A 23,111-nucleotide genomic window follows, 5' to 3' on the forward strand; every position below is an offset into this window, starting at 1 on the left:
GTCTTGTATCAATTGTAATTGAAAGGGGGAGGAAAGGTCAGTATGTAGCGCCATCTTCTGGTGCATACTGTGTGTGTTCCCTGTCATGGAAAAAGAAAATGTACGCCTAAGGATAATTATTTAACCACACAATTAAAAAAAGAACAAGCTGTATTTCAGTTGTCAGTTAACTTGTTCTAAATGTCCTACACAACCTCCTGATTTCCTAACCCGGTTACTAACCTGGTAACCTGCTGAATTACTAACCTGGTAACCTGCTGATTTACTAACCGGGTTACTAACCTGGTAACCTGCTGAATTACTAACCTGGTAACCTGCTGATTTACTAACCGGGTTACTAACCTGGTGACCTGCTGATTTACCAACCTGGTTACTAACCTGGTAACCTGCTGATTTACCAACCTGGTTACTAACCTGGTAACCTGCTGATTTACTAACCTGGTAACTAACCTGGTAACCTGCTGATTTACCAACCTGGTTACTAACCTGGTAACCTGCTGAATTACTAACCTGGTAACCTGTTGATTTACCAATCTGGTAACTAACCTGGTAACCTGCTGATTTACTCACCCGGTTACTAACCTGGTAACCTGCTGAATTACTAACCGGGTTACTAACCTGGTGACCTGCTGATTTACCAACCTGGTTACTAACCTGGTAACCTGCTGATTTACCAACCTGGTTACTAACCTGGTAACCTGCTGATTTACTAACCTGGTAACCTGCTGATTTACCAACCTGGTTACTAACCTGGTAACCTGCTGATTTACTAACCTGGTAACTAACCTGGTAACCTGCTGATTTACCAACCTGGTAACTAACCTGGTAACCTTCTGATTTACTAACCTGGTAACCTGCTGATTTACTAACCTGGTAACTAACCTGGTAACCTGCTGATTTACCAACCTGGTAACTAACCTGGTAACCTGCTGATTTACCAACCTGGTAACTAACCTGGTAACCTTCTGATTTACTAACCTGGTAACCTGCTGATTTACTAACCTGGTTACTAACCTGGTAACCTGCTGATTTACTAACCTGGTAACTAACCTGGTAACCTGCTGATTTACCAACCTGGTAACTAACCTGGTAACCTTCTGATTTACTAACCTGGTTACTAACCTGGTAACCTGCTGATTTACTAACCTGGTAACCTCCTGGTTTACTAACCTGGTTCAGCAAAGTTCCTGAGGGGGTCATCGCCCATCACCCAGCCATTGAGCGCCAGCAGATGACACGCTTTGTCAATCTGGCTCATCAGCTGCATCTCTTGGTCAAAGGTGATGTCATCGAATGGAAAGGTAAAATACCTGGAGCGGCAGAAGGTCACACATTCACACTGCTTTTGAGAAACAAAATATCACATGAACAAATACCATATGACCAAAACTCCTCAAGCTGGGGTTTGAAGTAAAGTACATGTCAACACCAGCGTTTAACACTAGAGCAACCGGGATGTCACTCCTACCTAAAACAACCATGGGCGGGCAAATTGACGGCCGGTTTTTAAACTCTATATTGTGTCAAGATAAATACCCACTCGAGATATTAATGCATTACATCTGTTAGCGTGTCTGTTAGGAAACGACTGACACCAAAATTAACATGTTAACAACTATAATACTATTTTTAAACAGTTTAAACTTCAGAGAGACATGGTGGAACTTGAATAGCAAAACTGAAAAAAGTGAAAATATTACCTGAAAAACAAAATGGAAAACATACATTGCTAATCTAACAAACGTAACAAGGCCTATGAAACGTAAAATGTATAAAAAGAACTGAAAAGAAATATTGAAACAGTCCCAAACAACGACCGGAACTTAGAAACTACTAGAACGACCGTGAGTGGTCATTTTCACTGTCACAGTTTTTAAACTCTATATTCTGTCAAGATAAAGACCCAGTTGAGATATTAATGCATTACATATGTTAGTATGTCTGTTATGAAACTAACTGATACTGAAATTAACATTTTAACAACTTTAATACTATTTTTCAAACAATTTAAAATGGCCGCTGTCCAACGTCTGTAAATACAGCCTCGGTGGTAGTCATGGTGCGTCTGTAACAGTGTCTGTAACCAGTCATGTTGGAATAATCAAAAATTAAGTTTAGACTATTTCTCTGCTGGAGAATGCTAGTGTGTTTCTAAGACACAGCAATGAACTTCATGAAGGAAATGACGCGACCAACACACGTCATAAATACTGACACAAAGCACACGATCACACACACAAATTATGAGCCGTCATTTTGACCGCTCATGGTCGTTTTAGGTAGATCTTATCCCAACTTTTTTGTGCAACTGATCTAAAACTTATTTTAAATGCATATATATATGCAATTTTAGGATAATTCAGGAAGCGGTGGGTCTGTATCTTTTTTTTTTTTACAAATGACCGTCTTGGTCCTTCCGGTTAATTTATGTCTGCAATTTAATTGTTTAATTTCTTGAGCACTGATGATTATTGGTGATGGGTTGGTTATAATAGCTACAATTTCTGTCATCCTAGCATCTCCTGTGTCAAAATACCACGTTTTTCTAATTGGCAGTTTAACACCAGGATGCAACACCATGTGATCAACCAGCAGTGCTGAAATATTTCCCTAGTTGCTGATTTTTTGTCTCTTCAATGAGCTGAGCAGGTTGGAAGTTAAAATCTGTTTTATAATAAGCAGGTTTAAAATTCAATTAAAAATGCAGTCCTTAACATCACATGGACTCTTTATTTTTTTATATAAATTTATTTCTGATTTTTCCCTTTTTTCTCCCAATTTAGTGGCCAATTGATCCCTATTTTAATTCAAACACCCACCCTCGTATTGCATGCGTTCGCCAACTGCATCTCTCCGGCCGGCAGTCTCGAAGGAGATGCCTCCCCACTTTCGTGACAAGGCGAATCCAAGCCGAACCACTGTTTTTCCGACACACACAGAGACGCATTCACATGACGAACACAAGCCGACTCCGCCCCCCTCCCGAAGACAGCGTTGCCAATGATTGCTGCTTCATCGAGTCCGGCCATAGTCGGATCTGACGAGACCGGGGCGCGAACCCCAGTCCCCAGTGGGCAACTGCATCGACACCAAGCCGATGCTTAGACCGCTACGCCACCGCGGACCCTGTCATGGACTCTTTAGAGTCGAACCCCTGACCTCCGCAAAAGAGGACCACCACTTTCAACAGTCCTTCTTTAAAGAGAGAACTCCATGTGAATGTGTTGACAACATGAACAGCTTCTCAACATGAGTAAGTTCGAGACATGAAGAGTGGACTACTTGGTAACAAGAGGGTCCTTCCTTGTGACCGGCCCCAGCTTAGGCCCGTGGTCTGCCAAGCGCTGATAAAACACTGTTCCCACAATGCAGTTGGAAGCCTGAGAAGGGAAAACAGTGGTGGGTTTCCAAAGAGTTTTCACATAATTAGGAGTCAAACTGGACTCAGTAATCACATTTACCTTTTCATGTCTAAAAACTTTGAAAATATTATAAAACATTCCACAAAAATGCTTCATTAGTACATGACAAATATTGTATCTTTTTTATACCTTTATCCATAACTGTTCTCTTTTGTATCAATAACTGTGAGGGAGTGGTTTAGTAATCTGTAATATTCATGAAATGCCGTTTGAGTAACAAATTGGCTGTAAAGGTGGGCGGGGTTTCCTATTCTGATGATTTGATTGGCTGTATGTGTATGAGCATGTCTGATGACATCATGCATGTCCAAAGAAAAGATCAGCTATGAGAAGCTGAACTAGCAGGAGCTCTTTAAAAAAGAGAAAAGTAGGAAAACTGAATTCTTGCTTCTGTACGTTTATATTCTTTACAGTAGTCCAAAATGCATGATGATCACAGTCACAACGGATTTAAGAAATATTCATTAGTCTTTCAATTTCAGTCTGACTTTAAATAGAAAACTAAAACAAAAAAGAAACAGGCTATCCATAGTCTGTGCAGGACACACACATACACACCTGTTCTGCATGGTAGTGCATCTCCTTGTAGCATTCCATATTGTGCTCTTCCACTCTACTCTTGAACCAGTTGCAACATTCTAGAATGTGTGATGGGCTGGAACTTGAATATAGTCAAACAAACAGAGAAAGAGGACATGAAAGAGAGAGCGAGACAGACAGACAGACAAACAGAGAACAAACAGAATAACTACAGTGCATTATCTATACATATAAAAAATTATATATATAGCAGGTTTTTTTCCCTGAAACCGTCAATGGTGTTGTTATAAGTGCTCAACTAATGAGGAGCGGAATATCGATACAGATAGGTGTGTGTGCTCAAACATCGATAGAAGGAAGCTACTATCACAGCTGGAAACCGAGAGGCTCCAATAGAACGGTCATATGACTCAACAGCATGGAAGGCAGTGTGGAGATGAAGGGCTGCCCCTGAGGCAGGAGCACAAGGTTAAAGAAGCAACTGACATAACTCTACCAACAACATTAGCTAAATCCACAGAGCTGAAGATCAGAATCATGACCAAACTAAAAATGGCTGACTACACCTGGGTCCCATGGCTCACTGACAAAAGTCCATTCAGAAGAGATGCTAGCAGATGTTAACTATAAAAATGAAGCTTTCATATAAGCTTTCAGGGCCTGTCACTCCACTGAAAATGCTCTGACCAAAGTGGTGAACAATCTTCTACTAGCTATGGACTCTCATTCCACTATTCCACTCTGCACTTCTACTACTGGACCTCAGTGCAGCCTTTGACACCATTGATCACTGTATACTATTAGACAGATTAAATTGTAATTTTGGTGTCTCTGGTTTAGCTCTCTCTTGGATTAAGTTCTACTTACTATCTGGAAGAACACATTGTGTCTGCTATAATAATATTACATCAAAATTATCTGATGTTAAATACGGCATACTTCAGGGCTCCGTTCTTGGCCCTCTACTTTTTTCTCTTTATATTTTGCCTTGGCCAAATTTTACAGAGTCATGAAATACATTTCTATTGCTATGCTGGTAATATTCAGCTGTATGTGCCTGTAAGGGCTGATGATCAAACTCAAATGACAAATTTTTTTAACTGTGTTCTGTAAGGTGTCATTGTGTGCTCTGAAAGGCACCCACAAATAAAATGTATTATTATTATTATTATTTAGAGGCCTGCTTGGCTGCTGTGAAATATTGGATGTCACTGGATTTTCTACTTTTTGTTAGGGTTTGTGGAAGACACCAGGCAGAGATGGGGTTAGCCGAAACTGGCGTACTTTATTACTAGCTCATACAATGGTCAACACAGGAGGGCAATGAGCGACTAAGAAAACAGGAAGTCCAAGAAAAAACTCATGAGTAAATCCAAACTGGGAACACGGCAGGATACTTCCACAGGGAAACTTCACAAAGAAAACAGTAAACCAAGGGCTGAGATAAACTTGGAGAGAAATGCACCGGGAGGGACGAGTAACCACTCCTGCAAGGAGGTTACGGCACGAACTGACAACGGGTGCTGGGAGACCAGCAAACTTAAGCTCAGCCCTGACAACTAAGCCCGGCCCTGACAAGCTGATTGGCTGCCGGCGTGGGGTGGGCGAGCCACGGCGCGAGGTGGGCGAGCCGTAACACTTTTAAATTTAGACAACACTGAGATGCTGGTTGTTGGCCCTGCTAGACACAGACACCAATTTGATCAAGTGATAACAATCAACAATCAATCGCCTTAAAGACGGTTTTTCTGTTTACAAACATTACTGGGTGCGTGCGCAGCCAGGGGGCAAAACCACTTTGGTAGCTCTCAAAAGATTATGAGCTACATAATCTTTTGAGAGCTACCCTGTCCCACCTCACTCCCCTCTCCCCTGACAAGGTCCTCAACCTCATCACATCCAGTCGCCCCACCACATGCTCCCTTGACCCGGTCCCCTCCCCTCTTCTTCAGTCTATAGCACCTGAACTCCTTCCCTTGCTAACCCACCTCATCAACACCTCCCTCCAGGCAGGATGCTTTCCATCTGCCTCTAAGACTACTAGAGTCACCCCCCTTCTCAAGAAACCATCACTTAACCTCTCTAACGTCAAAAATTACAGACCGGTTTCCCTTCTACCCTTTCTATCCAAAACTCTCGAACGTGCTGTCTTTAACCAACTTTCTTTGCACCTCCACCAGAACAACCTCCTGCAACCCAACCAGTGTGGGTTCAAGGTGGATCACTCGACAGAGGCGGCCCTCCTTGCAGTGACAGGTTCGCTGCACTCTGCGACAGCAAACCCTCTCTCCTCTGTCCTGATACTCCTGGACCTGTCAGCTGCGTTCGACACAGTGAACCACCAGATCCTCCTCTCTACCCTCGAGGGGCTGGGTGTCAGAGGCTCTTCATTCTCAATGTTTGCATCCTACCTGACGGATCGCTCCTACCAGCTGACATGGAGGGGATCTGTGTTGGAGCCTGACTACAGGCGTTCCACAAGGTTCGGTTCTGGGTCCTCTCCTGTTCTCCCTATACACAACATCCCTGGGTTCTGTTATCTGCTCGTACGACTTCTCTTACCATTGGTATGCCAATGACACCCAGCTGATCTTGTCCTTTCCTCCCTCTGTCACACAAGTAGAGACACGCATTGCTGCGTGCTTGACTGACATCTTTCAGTGGATGGCGACACACCACCTGAAGCTCAATCTGGACAAGACAGAGCTGATGTTCCTCCCGGGAAAAGGTTGCCCACACCGAGACCTGGCCATCACCATTGACAACAATGTGGTGATGCCAACTCGGACTGTGAGGAATCTGGGTGTGATCCTGGATGACCAACTGTCGTTTGCTGCAAATGTTGCATCGGTTGCTCGCTCCTGCAGATTTCTCCTCTATACCATCAGGAGGATTCATCCATTCCTCACTGAGGAGACGGCACAAGTGCTCATCCAGGCTCTGGTCATCTCCCGGCTGGACTACAGCAACTACCTCCTTGCTGCCACCCCAGTGTCGGCCATCAGACCTCTGGAACTTGTTCAGAAAGCTGCAGCTCGTCTGGTGTTCAACCGCCCTAAGTTCTCCCACACAACTCCCCTTCTCATGTCCCTATACTGGTTCCCAGTAGCTGCTCACATCCATTTTAAGACTCTGGTGCTAGCGTACAGGGCAGTGAAAGGAACAGCTCCTTCCTATCTCCAGGCCATGGTCAAGCCCTACAACCCTGCCCAACCACTTCACTCTGCTGCCATGGGACGCCTGGTTGCCCCGTCGCTCAGAGGCCCTTGCTGCCGATCGACCCGGTCATGGCTCTTTTCTGTCCTGGCCCCAAAGTGTGGGAATGAACTCCCCACTGATGTCAGGACAGCGGAGTCGCTGCCCATCTTTCGGTGCAGGTTGAAAACTCACTTCTTCAAGAACTACTGGTACCCTGTTACTTGCTCTTACCACTTATTGTATTCACACATTTAAAAAACAAAAAAATCTCTTTCTTGCGCTTTTACTTTAGCACTGGTTTTGTTCTTAGATGCTTGTTTAGAGAGAAGATGCACTAATGACCTCTGATGACTAGCAGTTCTCCTGATTTTCTACGTTAAATGATGCACTTATTGTAAGTCGCTTTGGATAAAAGCATCGGCTAAATGACTGTAATGTAATGTAGTGTACCAAAGTGGTTCACAATGAAAATGTTGAAAATTTTCCACCCATCCTTTTGGCGGTTTGTGCGGTTTATTGCACAACAACTGCACGCCATCTCTGCTGTATCTGAGCTATATCTTGGTTAAAATATCTGCGCTGTAGCTGCTTTCTGCCCCTTAGTTGTGCACACATCTCTGTGATGATGTTGCACGGAAACCTTCCTATTGCAGGGTGACTCCCAAAAAAGTGAAAGAGAGAAACAAGGAGATAGGACACATGATCAGAAAAGCACAGACATAATATAAGCACAAAGTTGAGGAGAAACTGAGAACTTGTAATGCAAGAGATACCTCGAGGGGATTGAACAAAATGATGGACAGGCAGCAGAAACCAGCCCCTCAGTGTGATGACTCCCCTCACTCTCAAATAATCTGAACTCATTTTATTTCAGATTTGATAAACGGGACTTTAGTAATGGATGAGGCTGTCTACACTGGAATGACCCTTCACCCTATGATCCTGCAGGAAACTGAGGTCATCTCTGTGTTTCAAAAGGTCAATCCCCACAAGGCTTCTGGCACAGATGACTCAAGGGGAAGATTCTGAAGGAATATGTGGCCCAACTGGGATTTATCTTCACCCAGCTGCTCTAAATATTCCTCAAAACAAGCTTTGCTCCACAGGCCTGGAAGACAGCGACCAGCATCCCTGTTTATAAGGTCGGTGATATCTGCAGTCAGCTGAGATTGACGAAGTCACTTAGATGAGTGACAAAAGGTTTATCCCACTAAACATTGCGTCCAGATAAACTGATTCAACTTTCTGGGATTCCCTGACCTGATTACAGAGCATGCATCAAGACAGTATATCAATACGTTTTTTTTTTTTAATAAATGTTGCTATGTCTTGACATGTCTAAATCATAAAGAGACTCTGGCTGACCAATACATGACCCATGAATCAACTTCACAGCAATTTACTTAAAAAACAAACAAACAAACAAACCTGGTTTTGTGTTTGAATGGTTCAACATAGTTGGAAAGTGTAGGGATTGGTATCTCAGAGAGGTACCAGAGTTACCTTTGAGGTCTGAAGGAGCTAAGAGCAGAGGTCATGTCTACGGTGTTTCCAAAGCGTCTGTACTGATGATCCTGCACAACCTTCAGCTCCTTCGTCCCATTAGGAATGGATTGCTCAGCACTACTGCCTGGATGGGGAAAGACCCACACATGCTGCCCATTAAGACTGAATATCTTTCAACACTTTGAGATTTGTTGTAAATTATGATACTTGAGACATGGCATGTTTGCCTCTATGAGATGTATAAACAGATCTCTATTTAATTTTAATGCATCCCAGTAAACTTTAGATGAGAGATTCAATTTTAGTAATTATTTTTAATTTTCAATTTTATTTTCTTCATTTGTTCATTGTTTGGTAGCTGTGTTTATCTAGAAATGTGTTGTAGCGCAGTTGTGTGTTTTGACCAGCAGGTGGGGGTAATGTCACAATTTCTGGCTGTTGCTCAGACAGTAATGCGGCAAACTTGCACTTCCAGTTAGTACTTGCAAGTTTCTGCCTGTGAAATACATTGCTGAGCAACACGAGTAAAACAGTGTTTACCACCACATTTTCCAGCTGAGTTACATGGGACAACAGGGTTGAATCTATTAAACAAGAAAGAACAGAAAGAAAGCCACTTTATTTTGTCATTGTATTCCTACAATGAATTTGTTCTCTGCATCCTACTGTATAGGAGCAGTGGGCAGCTGCAGCACCCAGGGACCGACTCCAGTTCTTCTCTCCATTGCCTTGCTCAGGGGCACAGACATGCATGTCGTTTGATGGTGGGAGGAAACCGGAGCACGCAGAGGAAACCCACACAGAAACAGGGAGACATGCAAACTCCACACAGAAAGGACCTGGGACAGCCTAGAGTTCGAACCCAGGACCTTCTTGCTGGTGGCCCAGTGCTAACCGTGCCGCCCCAAAGTCAGATGTTTATTAACTGGTCATTTAATGGTCAAATGTTTATTAATGATGATAAAGCACTAGCATTCTGGATAATTTGTATTACAAATACTCTGTGAGAGAAGCCATTTTGTTTTAGTTAACATATAGCGTTGTTCTGAATGTTACAGAGGTATAGAAAAAAAACATGCTGTGAGTGGTAAATGTTTTGAGTCATTTTGTGGTACTTACTTGATCACAGGCTGACCTTTTGTGACTATTTTATTTATATCTCTTTATTATTTTATTTAAATATTTTATTTTGTCCTGTTAGCAAGTTCCCACCTGTTGCCAAGCAACACGTGTAAAACAGTGTTTCACCACCATATTTTCCAGATGTTGTGTCTTCTTTGACCAACTGAAGGGCAACATAGTCTGGTGAGCCAGCCAGGAGGTGGTCTTTTAGAGACAAGCAGAGAAAGAGAGGAGCCATCTCTAGTCAGTCGAACCCGAGTGCAAGCAAAGCAAGCCACAGAGCGCCTCACAGACAAAATGAAGCTGGATGAACTTCAGGAGAGTGCAAGTGCAGCCCCGAGTTGTCTTTAGCAGGACCAGCTGTTAGAGGTCTGAATCCTAAATATTGTAAGGATGACGATGAAGAAACTGCTCAAAAGAGCAAAAGAGCTCTCATCAGGTTGGTGGAACAGGAGCTAGATGAGATGGAGCATGTTAGAGAGGATGAGGCAGCTAGGCAGTATACCCATAGCCTTTCATCTTTCAATTAGGGTTTAGGAGATCGAACGGGTGAAGATATCCCTGGCTTGGAGCCCATTCCTCGCGAGCAAAAAAGAGATGCCCATGAAGCTCCAGTGGAAGAAATGAAAGCTGAATATTCCTGATCCTCACTCGTATGCTCCTGTGCATCCCTTCACCCAAAACAAAGTCCCCAAACAAAGTCCCATATGTAGAGAATTTTGCATAAGTGGCCAAGTAGGTGAAAGGAAACAGCAAATATAACTCTCATATGCAAACTTAATGCATCAGATTGAGTTAGGGGTTTGCAAAGGCTATCTGGAATCAGAAATCACTGGTGCAGTCATTAGGGCTATTAGCCCAGGACTAAAGCTGCATGATATGTTAGAGATCAAATGTGACTCAACTCTCCCAAAACTGAAAACTATATTGAAGGGACATTATAAGGGAGAGAATAGTTCAACTCTATATTAAAAACTGACCACTATCTCCCAAGACCCAAAAGAATCTGCCCAGAAATCTTTTTTTTTTTTCAGAGCCATTGAGCTTAAGGATAGATGGCTTTTTGCATCCAGAGAGGAAGATGCTGGGCAGCAGTATAACCCAGAGTTAATCAGGAAGACGTTTCTCAGGTCAGTTGCGACAGGGCTCTAAAGTGACAGCGTTAAGTTTCACATTAAACCTTACCTGGATGATGCCACAGTCAATGACGAAATGCTGACTGAACGGATTAACAAAGCAGCCAGTTTGGAGCAGGAGAGAAAGCATAACCTCCAATAAAACATAACCCCAAAGCAACCCAAGGTCAGCGAGTTGCAGTGCAGTCCTCCAGATGATGTTAAGGAGCATTGCCCGCTGCAGCCATAAGACTATAACCCCAGCTCTTGTAGCTTTTTCTGCTAAAAAGGCCCACACAAAACCCTCAGAAAGCATGTCTTTATGCATGCTCAATAAGCATGCCACCATTATGCTAAATTGTCCATACCCCTGGTATAAATACATTTCACACAATGTGTGGCTCTATCCAGTTTCTTCTGCATGCACACTTCAGCCTATCATCCCCTGATTTTTTTTGGACTGCAAGATACAGCTTTATTTCCCCCGCCTCACCATTGTTGCTCTCCACACCCGTTGACTGCGGTGTGGGTTGGGTGGAGAGGAAATGAAAGTGGGGGTTTCATGACCCTTTAATGGATTGCCTGACTGAGCTCCTGTTGACCTAAACCTAGCTCTCCAGCTGCTCGTCATGGACATAATACACCTGCTCCAGTGTCTCTCACCAGCCTGCAGCAATTTCCTGAACTGCTCCACTGCCTTCTCCACATTAACTTGCAGGAACTCCCACAGCTTGATCCTGGGATACACCTCCTTCCACAGGAGACTGCGCAGGGCCTGGGTGACAAACACAAACACAAATACACACACACACACACACACACACACACACACACACACACACACACACACACACACACACACACACACACACAAAGTACAAACAACACTGGTCAAATCACTTAATCCGGGGACACTATGATAAATGCCACTTTGAACAAGTTACCCAATTTCAAATTTCCAGTTGCTGATGAGTTCAATTTATGTTAGGTCTGGTCATCAAATAATTCAAGATCCCCAGGGCGTTCGGGTAGCACAGCGGTCTATTCTGTTGCCTACCAACACGGGGATCACTGGTTCGAATCCCCACGTTACTTCCGGCTTGGTCAGGTGTCCCTACAGACACAATTGGCTGTGTCTGCGGGTGGGAAGCCAGATGTGTGTATATGTCTTGGTCGCTGCACTAGCGCCTCCTCTGGTCGGTCATGGCGCCTGTTCAGGGTGGAGGGGGAACTGGGGGAAATAGCGTGATCCTCCCACGCGCTATGTCCCCCTGGTGAAACTCCTCACTGTCAGGTGAAAAGAAGCGGCTGGGGACTCCACATGTATGGGAGGAGGCATGTGGTAGTCTGCAGCCCTCCCCGGATCAGCAGAGGGGGTGGAGCAGAGACCAGGACGGCTCGGAAGAGTGGGGTAACTGGCCAAGTACAATTGGGGGGGAAAGGGGGGGGGTCGAAAAAAATAAATAATTCAACATCCCTCCTGGCATCAATTATTTTGGCTTCATGTGACACAAAATCCAAGTGTGTAAAATTAAATAAATTGGGCCAGGTTTATTATGGTTAGTCAAATGAAATAAAATAAACTGTTGAGTCTTTATAACAGGAAAACAGCAGTGATTAAAATGGAGAAAGAGCTGGGGTAATGGTCTGGAACAACTAAATCTAAACAAGAAGATCATGTGTGCTTGGCTGACTGACACCCAGAAGAAAGGTAGGCATACTGTGTGTGCAAGAGACCAGGTGGAAGGGGAGTAAGGCCAGGAGTATCGGAGGTGGGTTCAAACTCCTCTACCATGCTGTGAATGGGAGGAGTAATGGGGTAGGGTAATTCTGAAGGAAGAGTATGTCAAGAGTGTGCTGGAGGTGACAGAGTGATGAGTATGAAGCTGGAAATCGAAGGTGTGATGATGAATGTTATCAGCGCATATGAACATGGGATATGGGTATAATATGGACATGGTGATGTGAGTCTAGATGTGTTGTGGGCTTCTGATAATACGGTGATAGAATGTACATGTTGTCTTTCCCTGGTCTTAAAAGCTCCATTACAGTAAAGTGAGACCATTTTCTGAACTTATTCCACTGTTTTAGTGAAATAAACAATGAATAGCTCTACCTGCTTGTTCATCATATCCACATTACCAGTGATCATTTATCAATATTTACTGCTGTGCTGTCTCATGAAAGTACCATTTGTCATTGCCAAAGTATTGTCACATCATCATTATCAAAGTATTTAGTCAAAAATATTGTGATATTTGATTTTGTCAGTATTGACTAGCCTTTATTTGTACAACTCTACCCGTCACAATGCTGGATAATGATAAACTACAACACAGCCCCAGGTTTACAGTGTGCTGCCAAACAACTCAAAATATGTTACTTTTCATGGTGACCACAGGATGTAGGGGTATTGTATGGAAAGGTGAAGTAGAGCATCTATGCCCTCATGTTGCACCAGTATGCATGCACTGTGGTGAAGACATAGGACTTTTTATATTTAGCCTTAGGGCTCGGAACTAGTTGCCGGAATATATCTTTTTCACATGAACTATCTCACACAAAAAGAAGCGGACCGAACTGGGGAGCCAAACTCACATTTATGTGCTGTTCGTTCTGAATGAGCCCTGGCACACCTTTCTCAGCATACTTCCCATCAGCAATATCACAGCTGAGGTGCCACAGGGCCCTGTCCAGGACCCAGGCTGGTTTCAGATGGGGAGAGTTCACCAGGTTGTAACCGCACTCAGGATGGACCCGGATCCACTTGCTGTTAGCAGCTAGAGGTGGATTAAGACAAGACAAGACAAGACAAGAGATGAGACGAGATGCGACAAGAGAAGAAGAGAAGAGACAAGAAGAGATGAGAGAAGAAGAGATGAGAATAAGAAAAGAAGAGAAGAGACAAGATGAGAAGAGACACGCGAAGAGAAGAGACAAGAAGAGAAGAGATGAGAAGAGAAGAAAAGAGAGATGAGGAGAAGACAAGAGAAGAGAAGAAGAGAAGAGACAAGAAGAGAAGAGATCACAGAAGAGAAGTGATCAGAGACAAGAGAAGAGACAAGAGAAGAGAAGAGAAGAGACAAGAAGAGAAGAGACAAGAGAAGAGAAGAGAAGAGACAAGAGAAGAAGAGAAGAGATCAGAGAAGAGAAGAGACAAGAGAAGAGACAAGAGAAGAGAAGACAAGAGAAAAGAGAGACGAGAGGAAGAGAAGAGACGAGAAGAGATGAGAATAAGAAAAGAGAAGAGACAAGAAAAGAGAAGACAAGAGAAAAGAGAGATGAGAAGAAAAGAGAAGAGAAGAGACACGAAAAGAGAAGACAAGAGAAAAGAGAGATGAGAAGAGAAGAGAAGAGAAGAGAAGAAAATTGAGTTGGTTGTAGAGGTGGTCTCCATTAGATCATTGTTTCAGATGGGCAGTGTTTCTGACCATCTTAGTCCAAATGTTCTGTCACTGCTACATGTCTGGCTGAGCGTACGACTCAGTGGCTCACCCTCTATCAGCCGTCCTTAACCCTGTCACACTGAACCACCGCTGACCATCGATCACAAATGAGTGACTTTGTCCACAACTTGCATCTAAGATGTCTTCATGCATGCTCAGTAATCCAGATAAGGAAATCACACAACGTTGAAACAGTTCATCTGGACACAACGTTTATTGAGAGAGCAACAAAAACGTTGCATCCAGATGAACTGACTCAACATTCGGTATATCTAGAATGGCACCAAGATGGCAAAAATCAGTCCCAGTATTCTACCTGTCCTAGTTTTGCCTGGGAAAACGCTGAAAGGCTGATACAACGTCTGAATGGCACACTCAGGACAGATGGACACACATGTTTATATTTATAGATCTGCACAGGGATGTCCACTAAGCTTCGGTGGAGAGATAGGGTTTCACATGGGGAATGTGTGACAGTGTGACCTTCTGGTGTATCAGCAGCCACAGGGAATGTCTCTGCAAATCCAGCCTCTGTCTTCATGTGTTGAATGACCTGGATAGTCTGCACATGTGCAGCCGATTCCAGCTCGTAATCGATGAGTAGCGATGAAGGAACCAACGATGTGCTCACGAACAGAGCTAGGCTCAATTCAGCCAATTTAAAATGGAAACAAAGTCATTGAATCTGTTAAATTATTTCTACCTAAACTTACAATATTTGAATATCCCAGCAAACCCACTTCTGGGATTCCACATGAACCAAACAAACACAACAGTGTATATATAACACTGGGAAGAAACAAAAAAACACATAGGGCAGAAACACCATTGCTACTGCAATAATAAAGAGTAATACTTTAAGAACATGGGACAAAGGAGGACGGGTCATCACTTTAGGAGAGACTTTCCATCAGTGGTGACGAAGTAATACAAACACTAAGAACAGAAATCTCAAAGGTCTTTTTCATCTGTTTGTTGTTGAAAGTATAGTCCCTTTTCTAAAAAAAAATGTCTCCTGTCCATGACTTTTTCCAATAGTGGTGCTTAAGCATTTATTATCATGCAAAAAAAAAAAAGCCAACATTTCCCCCTCTATTATTAGGATTGCTTGGCTGCATTTACGATATAATTAGAACATGTATTCATTTCATTTTTTTATTGAAATTATTTGAATGTATGTAACACAATGCTAGGACATTTATTTGCTTTTTCCAGTTACATTCAGAAGCAGTGGCTCTTATTTTCAGTCCTCAGGCACCACCAGTACTCCTGTTCTGCAGTTCTAGCTGGTAGTTCTCTACATCCATCTGTTGTTCCACATCTAAACCGCCCTGATGAGGTGACTGGAAGATGTAGCAGAACAGAAAACTAGTTTCATTCTGGGTCTAGAGGACTCAAGTTGAAATCCACTGGTTAAGAGCACTTTTCCCCTTTCTCTCCCCAGTTGTACTTGGCCAGTTACCCCACTCTTCCGAGCTGTCCCGGTCTCTGCTCCACCTCCTCTGCTGGTCCAGGGAGGGCTGCAGACTACCACATGTCTCCTCCCATACACATGGAGTCGCCAGCCGCTTCTTTTCACCTGACAGTGAGGAGTTTCACCAGGGGGACGTAGCACGTGGAAGGATCATGCTATTCCCCCCGGTTGCCCCTCCCCTCCGAACAGGCACCCCGACCAACCAGACGAGGTGCAAGTGCAGCGACCAGGACACATACCCACATCCATCTTCCCACCTGCAGACACAGTCAATTGTGTCTGTAGGGACGCCCGACTAAGCCGGAGGAAACATAGGGATTCGAACCGGCGATCCCCGTGTTGGTAGGCAACGGAATAGACCGTCATGCCACCCGGACGCCCTCAAGAGCATTTTTTGTATGGATTTTTAGGATTATTTAAATATTCTTATATTGGGCACGAGATTCTTTTACAGTAGGTTGCCAAGTTTTTGGATCCACAGCGGGTGAACACACTCAGTTCACATGAATATATTTCTATTACTACTTTTCAGATTCTGTGGCGTCATACCATGTCAGTAGGTAAACTGACCTCTTGCAGTTTTATGGGGAAACATAATGTGAGCCCATTTAAAACAACAAACATCTACCTCTACTTTATCAAGTACTGGACAGAATGTAGGCTGATGTCTTGACTTTATTTTTTCTTTCTTTGAAACTGAATATCAAGCATAAGAGTATGAACTGCTAACACATACCTAAAACTCAAGAGTCATGTTGCTATTATGACCATGGCACAATCAAACCAAAGTATATACTTGTGTAATACTGATGTGATCAGAACCTTGTCATCTAGGAGATGAGGGATCAGAGATTCCACATAATGTAAATAAGTGGATATAAGGAACAAACCACACGGATATGATGAGCCAAAGCTTCAGAAAAGACTGAGTAAAGATTTGTCTATGGCATATCCAGTAGAGGCGAGCACACGATTCCTCATTACTCTCTTCAAAGGCACATCTGTCTGAAATAAAACCAAACTTGGTTTACACATTTAGCTTTAATCCCACAGGGACATTTGATTTCAGGGTTTTATGTTTACTTGAACTGCCAGCCAAGTGCATTTACCTTTAGCTTTGTACTCCAAGACTGTAAATGCTTCCTTCTACAGATAATCTGTTCAATCCCTCCAGTCCTTCCAAGCTGAAATGCAGTTTGGCAGCTGCTCATCAAAATGGCTGGTTTAAACTCTACATATATAGCCAGTTTGAGCTCTGAGCTTTGGGTTGGATATGATCAGTGTTTGTGGCCTTTAACTACTTGACGCTGTGTGAGGGTGGAGACTTGAGAAAGAAAATTTTTTGTCATAGGTCCACCTGCCATGACATGACAAAGTACTCCCCGTGACTATCAGCGATCCGTCTGTGACCTTCAGAGTGAACAGAGGCTAAATACTGAAGAAGAAATTGAGAAGGTGATGCAAGAGCCACAGCTGCAACTGTAAGGCAACTACTACTGTTGGCCTTTCCCGCTGCACCACATTTAACACCGCCACTGCCAGCTTGTTCCCTTGTGAAGTTGGCTGACCCTGGGGTGGAGCACTCAGACCTTTTGAGGTCCATTTTATTCAGGCACATGGAGATTACTGAAGACTTTCCTTGGAGGGGGGGACATTATTTTTGATTCCATTACACCAGTTGTAACCTGCAGTTATTTGTTGAGTAAAAAGGTGATAAGATCATGAAAACACTGTGGTTTAACATGGGCAGATCACTGAGGTTAAGTGGGCATTACCATCATACATAGCAATATCAGAATAATAATTCAAGAAGGATGACTCTGGATGGGCTAGCCTGGTTCCCATAGATCTCTAGGTTATCTGTGGACAGCGTAGTGATGAGGGATTAAGAGCCAGGAAGTGTAGTGAAATCTCTAATCTGTCTTTTTGACATATTAGCATTTTTTTTTAAATTTGCTGCTGAAATAAAATCTGCCATGGGAAAAGTCAACATATCTTTACGTACCTGTGTGGTTGTAGACCACATCAGTGATGCACAGCATGTTCCACTCTTTTTTCAGCTTCTCCACCAGGTTCCCTACATCTGACCAGGTGTAGTTCCTTCCCTCAGGAGAGAGCTCTGGATTCAGCTCCAGCTGGTCCGCCAAGGAGTAGCAGGAGCCAGACAAACCCAGCTTCTGAAGTGGGGTGAAGTGGATCATGTTGTAGCCTACACAGACCCATATAGAAAAACTCTGTGGTCATTGTGAATATATAAATATATATATAAACTTAGCACAAAAAGTAAGGAAATGTGTGTTTGGTAGATTATGTCTTTGGTGTAACAAGGCTTCTTGGCAATAAATCTTCTATCAGGCAGCTGATGGTCAGCACCTGGGGGACCAGAAGCTCCAAATAAGAGTCAATAGCAACAGCAAAATAAGCTGTTTGGCATTGGCAGAGAAGATTTGGCAATTTTTTCATGGGCGCAACCCACATACTCAGCTCTGCTGCTCATCCCACAAATGCATGTTCCTTACACATGTGGCCCCATTTAAAAGGGAAATAAACAGGCTTTCCAACGGTATAAGATTTATTGCCAAGAAGCATCGTTACAACAATGAAATACTCTACCAAACACACATTTCCTTATATATATATATATATATATATATATATATATATATATATATATATATATATATATATATATATATATATATGAGGGTTCAGAGAAAAATAAAATATTCAAATATTTAACTCCAAATTTGAATTGATGACTGTGAGGAATGGAATTAAGAAAATTCAATTTAGGGCCTTCTTCCATGTCCAATACCTTCTTTCCCATATAATAATAATAATAATAATAATAAAGCAACATCAACATCAGTGCAGTCCAGAAGTTCACCCTACTCAGAACAGCCCACATATTACGACGAGTACTGTCAATTAAGTGACATCTGCCCTATAGTGCCTCAGGTCCATATTGGACCTGGCTCTACAGGATGTAAAACAGGAAACATGAAAGAAATAATAATAATAATAATAATAATAACATTATCCAAATAAAGTTCATTATAATACTAATAATAAACTTTATTTGTATAGCACTTTTCAAAACAGGGTTACAAAATGCTTCACAGAACAGGATAAAACAGTTAAAAATGACAACAACAACAAACAAAAAAACATTCACTAACATAAAACCATGAAATAAGAGCAAAAGGGAAGAGAGCAATTTGTTAATTGAAACAATTACAAAATTAAGCAACAGCAAAAATAAAAACAGTACAAATAAATAAAAACAAATAAACATTTTAAAAAGAAGTTTTAAGATGAGATTTAAAAGAAGCTAGAGACTTGGTTAGTCATAGTTCAACAGGAAGAGAGCACCAGTGTGGGGGCTCTAACAGCAAAAGCCTGACCATCCTTTGTGACAAACTGAGACCTGGAATAACCAGCAGGGTTCCATCTGTGGAGCTTAATGGTCAACAGGCATATACCAGCTCAATAAATTTGGGAATTTATGTGGGAGCAAGATCAATTAAGGCCTTAAAAGTGAGCAAGAACATTTTAAAATTTGAAATATAAAATGTAGCTGGTGTAAAGAGGCAAGCACAGTACTGATATGGTCATGGCTTTTTGTCCCGGTAATGAGCCAAGCAGTGGTGTTTTGTACCAATTGTAGATGGAGGAGGGAGCCCATTGTTAATACCCGAGTAACATGTGTTGCAATAATCCAGCCAAGAATATATAAAAACATGTACAACTTTTTGCAGATAAGCCATTAATAAAAATTACCTAATTTTAGAGACTACCTTGAGCTGGAGAAAGCATGACTGAACAACATGTTTGATTTGATTATCAAAACCAAGGTTAGCATCAAATATTACCCCAAAATTTCTAGCAGCCTACCTGACAAACTACCTGACAAACCACCAAGATTAGTATCAAAAGGGCTGATGACATTTCGGGGACTGAACAGAATGACCTCAGACTTATCATGATTAAATTTAAGAAAATGTTTGGACAGCCATGATTTAATGTCAAGAGGCAAGTTATGAGATTTGCTAGACCGCTAGGATTTGTGTGTTTTAGTGGCATGTATAAATCAGTGTCATCAGCATTAAAAAAAAATGGTAAAACACATCATGATTTTGAATGACCTGGCAGAGGCAGCATGTGTATAGACAACAGAAGGGGGCCATGAACTGAGTCTTGAGGGACACCACAACTCAACTGAGCCATCTAGGTAGTAGTTACACAGAACAACAGAAAAGGTTCTGTTGGATAGGTAAGAGCATAATAAACTAAGAGCCAAGCCCTTAATGCCAACCCAAGTCTGTAAGTGATGTAAGAGGATACTGTGATCATCTGTGTCAAAGGCAGCACTTAAGTCTAAAAGATGTAAAATCAAGCAGTCACCTCTGTCTGCAGTCGGCAGTAGGTCATTAGTAACCTTAACTAGAGCTGTCTCGGTACTATGAAGTACTCTAAAACCAGACTGGAAACTGTTAAAAACATCATTAGTGTTCATAAAAGATATCAACTGAGATGAAACTACTCTCTACAGAAACTTAGATTAAAAAAAAGACAATTTGGAGATTGGTCTGTAGTTACTTAAGGACAGGGGATCCAATTAGGTTTCTTTAGTAATGGATGAACAATGGCATGCTTAAAACTGTCTGGAAAAGAACCAGAGGCCAGAGAATTATTATGAATTTGCAGAATAACAGGGCTAACATGAGCAGCTTAGTGGGGATGATGTCTAAGATACAGGAGGAGGCGTTCACATTGGAGACCGTACTCTCCAACACTGAAATTGTAATAGGTTGAAACTGGGTAAAAGAGGCAGAATTAACTTGGGGAATGGAAAGAATGAAAGGGCCAGGCTGGATCTGGGACCTGATATTTACCTTATTTACAAAATAAGTGAGCATTTTTTTGGATAGTTCAACATCAGGTTCAAAAAAAGAAGTAGAGGGACCATTAATAGTCAATTATCCTAATTCTCTTTAGGGTTTAGGATTGTGATTATTTCTACAGAAAACTCAGAAATAAAACCAACTGAATTAGGGGGCCTATAAATTAAGATGCAGAGTAAAAGGGGAGGGTCAGTGATTAAGAAACTTAAAACCTCAAAGGAGATAAAATTACTTAAAGTAACAGGGTGGCACTTAAGACCTAACTTATAAAAAATAGCTAGGCCACCCCTCTTCCAGAGGGACTGGGAATATGAAAATATGCAAAATCAGGGGGCCTAGCCTCAATCAGGGGAACAGTGTGCCCATGTCTCAGTAATAATAAAAAAGCCCAGATTATTTGAAACAATAAAATCATTATGATAAAGGACTTATTACCAAGAGATCTCACATTCAGGAGGCCGAAATTGTTTGGTGTCACAGCAGAGTGAAAAGCAATGGGAGCACAATAAATGGGACATAAATTGTAGACTCCAGATATTCAATTGTTGTTGTTTCTACTATTAGATATGTCATGTGGATGAGAGACCTGGTGCCTAATAATAGTGTGTATGGGGAAAGCGCCTGGTGAGAGGGTTGATGACAGATGAGGCCAGTGGGGAGAGCTAGCGAGCGGAACAGTTCTGTGGGGTGCCACCGTAGGTGAAAGTGGAGCTTCCAGGAGGGATGTGTAGGATGTAAACAGTCAGTAACGTAGAGAAAACCACACAGTGTGCTGCAGGTTGGCCGCTAGCCTCCGGCTACCCAGCCTGTTGGGGTGCACTCTGTCAGTTGTGAAGAGGGAGAAACGATCTCAAAACAGATTAAATGTCAATAAAACCTATATTGTGAGTTCTGCAGGCACAGATGAGCCATGTGTGGAGGCTGAGGATTCTGCTGAAATGCCCTGCATGGATGTTGAGAAAATGGATGTTCCTGATTATGGAATCCCCAACTATTCATGTGGCTGGGGAGAAAAGGGGGTGAGAAGATGTCTGCTGTGGGTTCTCACAGCAGGAGAGTAAACGATCCACAGTGTGTGTTGAAATCGCCAACTAGGGTGGGGTGTCCGAGCAAGCGAGTGTTGTAACGAAGCAGCGACATCAGCACAAAGAATGGATGTCCCTCCCAGCTCGGGGCAAGGAAGACTTCGAGAGCGTCTAATGACGGCCTCTTTCAGGATCCTATGACGGGAAGAGGAGGTCATTACCTGGGATGAGGGCTGTTGTTTTGACTTCACAGTTGGATGGCGAGCCACCTGAACACTGCTAGCTACTAGTGGGGAAGCTGTAATGTTGGCAGGCGCCATTTTCGCAGAGGGGTCCGGTTCGGGATGCATCGGAACCACAGGAACATCAACTGGGTTGACCGGAGTGTGGTCAGACAGGGTCGCATAGCGGTTGGTAAGACTTAGGTGAGGGGGTGAGGCAAACCCGTCCGAGCCTCTCTTGTGACCACGGACCACAACCATTCAGGACATGTACATGCCTCAACGTACGCGCCTTCAGGACATGCCTCTCTGCCTCCACTCTTGTAGGTTGCTGTCCGATCTTCCCTCTGTTTGAAATATGTTTTAACTATAGCCATAGCATTCCTTGTAGCAAAATCAACGATTGTCTCCCCACCTGCATTTCTCATTCCAAACCCAAATTTTCCCGTGACATCCTCACTGCCACCATTCCCTTCTCCCATGTGTCCATTCAAGTCTGTGCCGATAAAAATTCTTTCATCCCCTCATATTCCTATCTTAATTACATTGTCCAATTGTCTCCAAAAATTAACCTTGTCTTCTTCATCGCAACCCACCTGTGGTGTGTACGAACTTCTTCTATTTGCCAAATGAGCATACAAATCCAACCCCATACAAATCAGCCTATCCGATTCCCACTTTATTTCTATGACTTCCTGTTGTATCTCTCTGTCTAGGATTATTCCTACACCCTTCTTTTTACGGTCTGTCCCACGGTAGTATATATTATAATCTCGTCCAATCTCTCTTGTCTTGCTTCCTTTCCATTTGGTCTTCTGAACACACACCACATGTCTTGTTCACCTGTTCATCGTGTGTGCTGTTGCTCTCCCTCTGCTTGTCATTGTCCGAACATTAACTGTGGCCATTCTCAAGTCTCTCTTCTTCAGTTGTCTCTTCTCTCTTTTCTGTCTTGCTTGTATCCCTCCTCTCCTCCGTCTTTTCCTACGTTCCCCAACAGGTGCATAGTTTCCATCAGCACCCTGTGAGGGCACATTACCAATGGTGGTCCTTGTTAACCTGGGCCTCGACCGATCCGGTATGTCATTCCTGGTCTTACCAATCTGCATAATGATTTGGCAGAATTTTAAAACGGATG

The 23,111-nt window shown here is 42.8% G+C and overlaps 1 protein-coding gene across 2 annotated transcripts in view; it reads right to left on the minus strand.

Annotated features, from left to right (window-relative positions):
* LOC130130163 (glycogen debranching enzyme-like) overlaps positions 1-23,111 on the minus strand; it is a 73,355-nt gene that overhangs the window by 44,997 nt on the left and 5,247 nt on the right. For both annotated transcript variants that reach the window (XM_056299900.1, XM_056299901.1), the window contains exons 4-10: positions 17,829-18,032; positions 13,502-13,683; positions 11,567-11,678; positions 8,664-8,790; positions 3,981-4,083; positions 3,283-3,380; positions 1,171-1,310 (exon numbers count right to left, since the gene is read on the minus strand). In XM_056299900.1, the coding sequence (XP_056155875.1) occupies positions 1,171-1,310; positions 3,283-3,380; positions 3,981-4,083; positions 8,664-8,790; positions 11,567-11,678; positions 13,502-13,683; positions 17,829-18,032 (966 nt within the window). The remainder of the gene's footprint in view (positions 1-1,170; positions 1,311-3,282; positions 3,381-3,980; positions 4,084-8,663; positions 8,791-11,566; positions 11,679-13,501; positions 13,684-17,828; positions 18,033-23,111) is intronic.

Source organism: Lampris incognitus, chromosome 19, assembly GCF_029633865.1.
Source record: "Lampris incognitus isolate fLamInc1 chromosome 19, fLamInc1.hap2, whole genome shotgun sequence".
In the NCBI taxonomy this organism is placed as follows: domain Eukaryota; kingdom Metazoa; phylum Chordata; class Actinopteri; order Lampriformes; family Lampridae; genus Lampris; species Lampris incognitus.